This window comes from Sinocyclocheilus rhinocerous, unplaced genomic scaffold (genome assembly GCF_001515625.1).
Source record: "Sinocyclocheilus rhinocerous isolate Xijiao unplaced genomic scaffold, SAMN03320098_v1.1 scaffold4136, whole genome shotgun sequence".
Lineage (NCBI taxonomy): Eukaryota > Metazoa > Chordata > Actinopteri > Cypriniformes > Cyprinidae > Sinocyclocheilus > Sinocyclocheilus rhinocerous.
The window spans coordinates 74,207-75,778 of record NW_015638206.1 but is presented as its reverse complement, the minus strand read 5'-3'; the positions used below and the strand labels follow the sequence as shown (position 1 = coordinate 75,778).

At 29.8% G+C, this 1,572-nt stretch overlaps 1 protein-coding gene across 1 annotated transcript in view; it reads left to right on the top strand.

Moving 5' to 3' along the window:
- The window catches only part of LOC107749628 (heterogeneous nuclear ribonucleoprotein L-like), a 17,127-nt gene that overhangs the window by 12,740 nt on the left and 2,815 nt on the right, over positions 1–1,572 (top strand). The window contains exon 7 of the mRNA XM_016564791.1: positions 37–238. Within this exon, the coding sequence (XP_016420277.1) occupies positions 37–238 (202 nt within the window). The remainder of the gene's footprint in view (positions 1–36; positions 239–1,572) is intronic.

The window sequence follows — 1,572 nt, the reverse complement described above, 5'->3', positions numbered from 1 at the left end:
GTGTGTGTGTGTGTGTGTGTGTGTGTGTGTGTGTAGCGTGTCGAAGCAGCACGCTGTGATCCCCAGTCAGGTGTTTGAGCTGGAGGACGGCTCCAGCAGCTATAAGGACTTCGCTATGACGCGTAACAACCGCTTCACCAGCGCCGGCCAGGCGTCCAAGAACATCATCCAGCCGCCCTCCTGTGTGCTGCACTTCTACAACGTGCCGCCCTGCATCAGCGAGGACGACCTGCAGCGGGTGAGACGCTCGCAAAACGCCTGAAACACATCTCTTACATCTTTATTTGACCCTGCTATTATAGTGATAACACTTCACAATAGGCTTTCACTAGCTAGCACAAACTAACAATGAGAAATACTTAGTTACTCTCAGCATTTACTACTACATTATTAAAATCAAAAGCTGTATCTGTTAAGTTTAGTTAAGGCAGTGTGAACTAACATCAACATGAACATTTTTATTAACTAAGTTTAATAAATGTTGTACAAATATATTGCTCATTATTAATACGTGTTAGTTAATGCATTAATTAATGAGACAACAAATAAGAACTTACTGTAAAGTGTTACAATTATAGTTTCTATTAATATTTTGAATTAGTTTCTATTTTCTTTTTTTGGAAATAGGTCAAATCAAGCAGGCAGGGTTATTAAAGTTAAAATTAAAAATAAAAACCATACAAAACATTTCTGTTACTTAAAATGAAATAAATGTTAACTGAAACATTGAGATACTATTAATAGGATTAGTTTTTATTTTCTGTTTTCATTTTAATTTTAAAGTGATTTTGTTGTGTGTTTTGTCATTTTTATTAGTTGTTTAAAAAATCTATTTTCTTTTTTTGGAAATAGGTCAAATCAAGCAGGCAGGGTTATTAAAGTTAAAATTAAAAATAAAAACCATACAAAACATTTCTGTTACTTAAAATGAAATAAATGTTAACTGAAACATTGAGATACTATTAATAGGATTAGTTTTTATTTTTACATTTTCTGTTTTCATTTTAATTTTAAAGTGATTTTGTTGTGTGTTTTGTCATTTTTATTAGTTGTTTAAAAAAATATTATTTTTATTATTATACAGTAGTTACGAATAGTTCATATAAATACTTAAATAGTTTTTATTAATTTTTTATAGTTTTAGTTATTTTAGTACATCAAGTTAAACTAAATAAAAATAAGAAATGTTACCTTGGCAACTAGCTGAAACAATTGTTTACATATTTATTTTATTTTATTTCAATTGATGTCAAGTTTATTTCAAGTAATGAAAATGTTTTATGGTTTTATTTTAGTGAACTATATAATAACCCCGTCTGTGTGTCGTGAGCTTCAGTAATTGCTGCTAAAATTGTTCTGTCTTCACTTTTGTGAATTTTACGAATTTCTACAATAACTATTAATATTTTATATTATTGAATCTCATTATCCGAAAGGTTCAGGTCACCCAATTTGCTAAATTTGCAAACAAATTTGTCCCCAGAAGTCAGTTAAATCTGACAAAACCTCAGTTTAAGGACATCCTCTTTTGAAAAAAAAAAAAAAGGTAAAAAAATAAAGTAAATAAAGCTT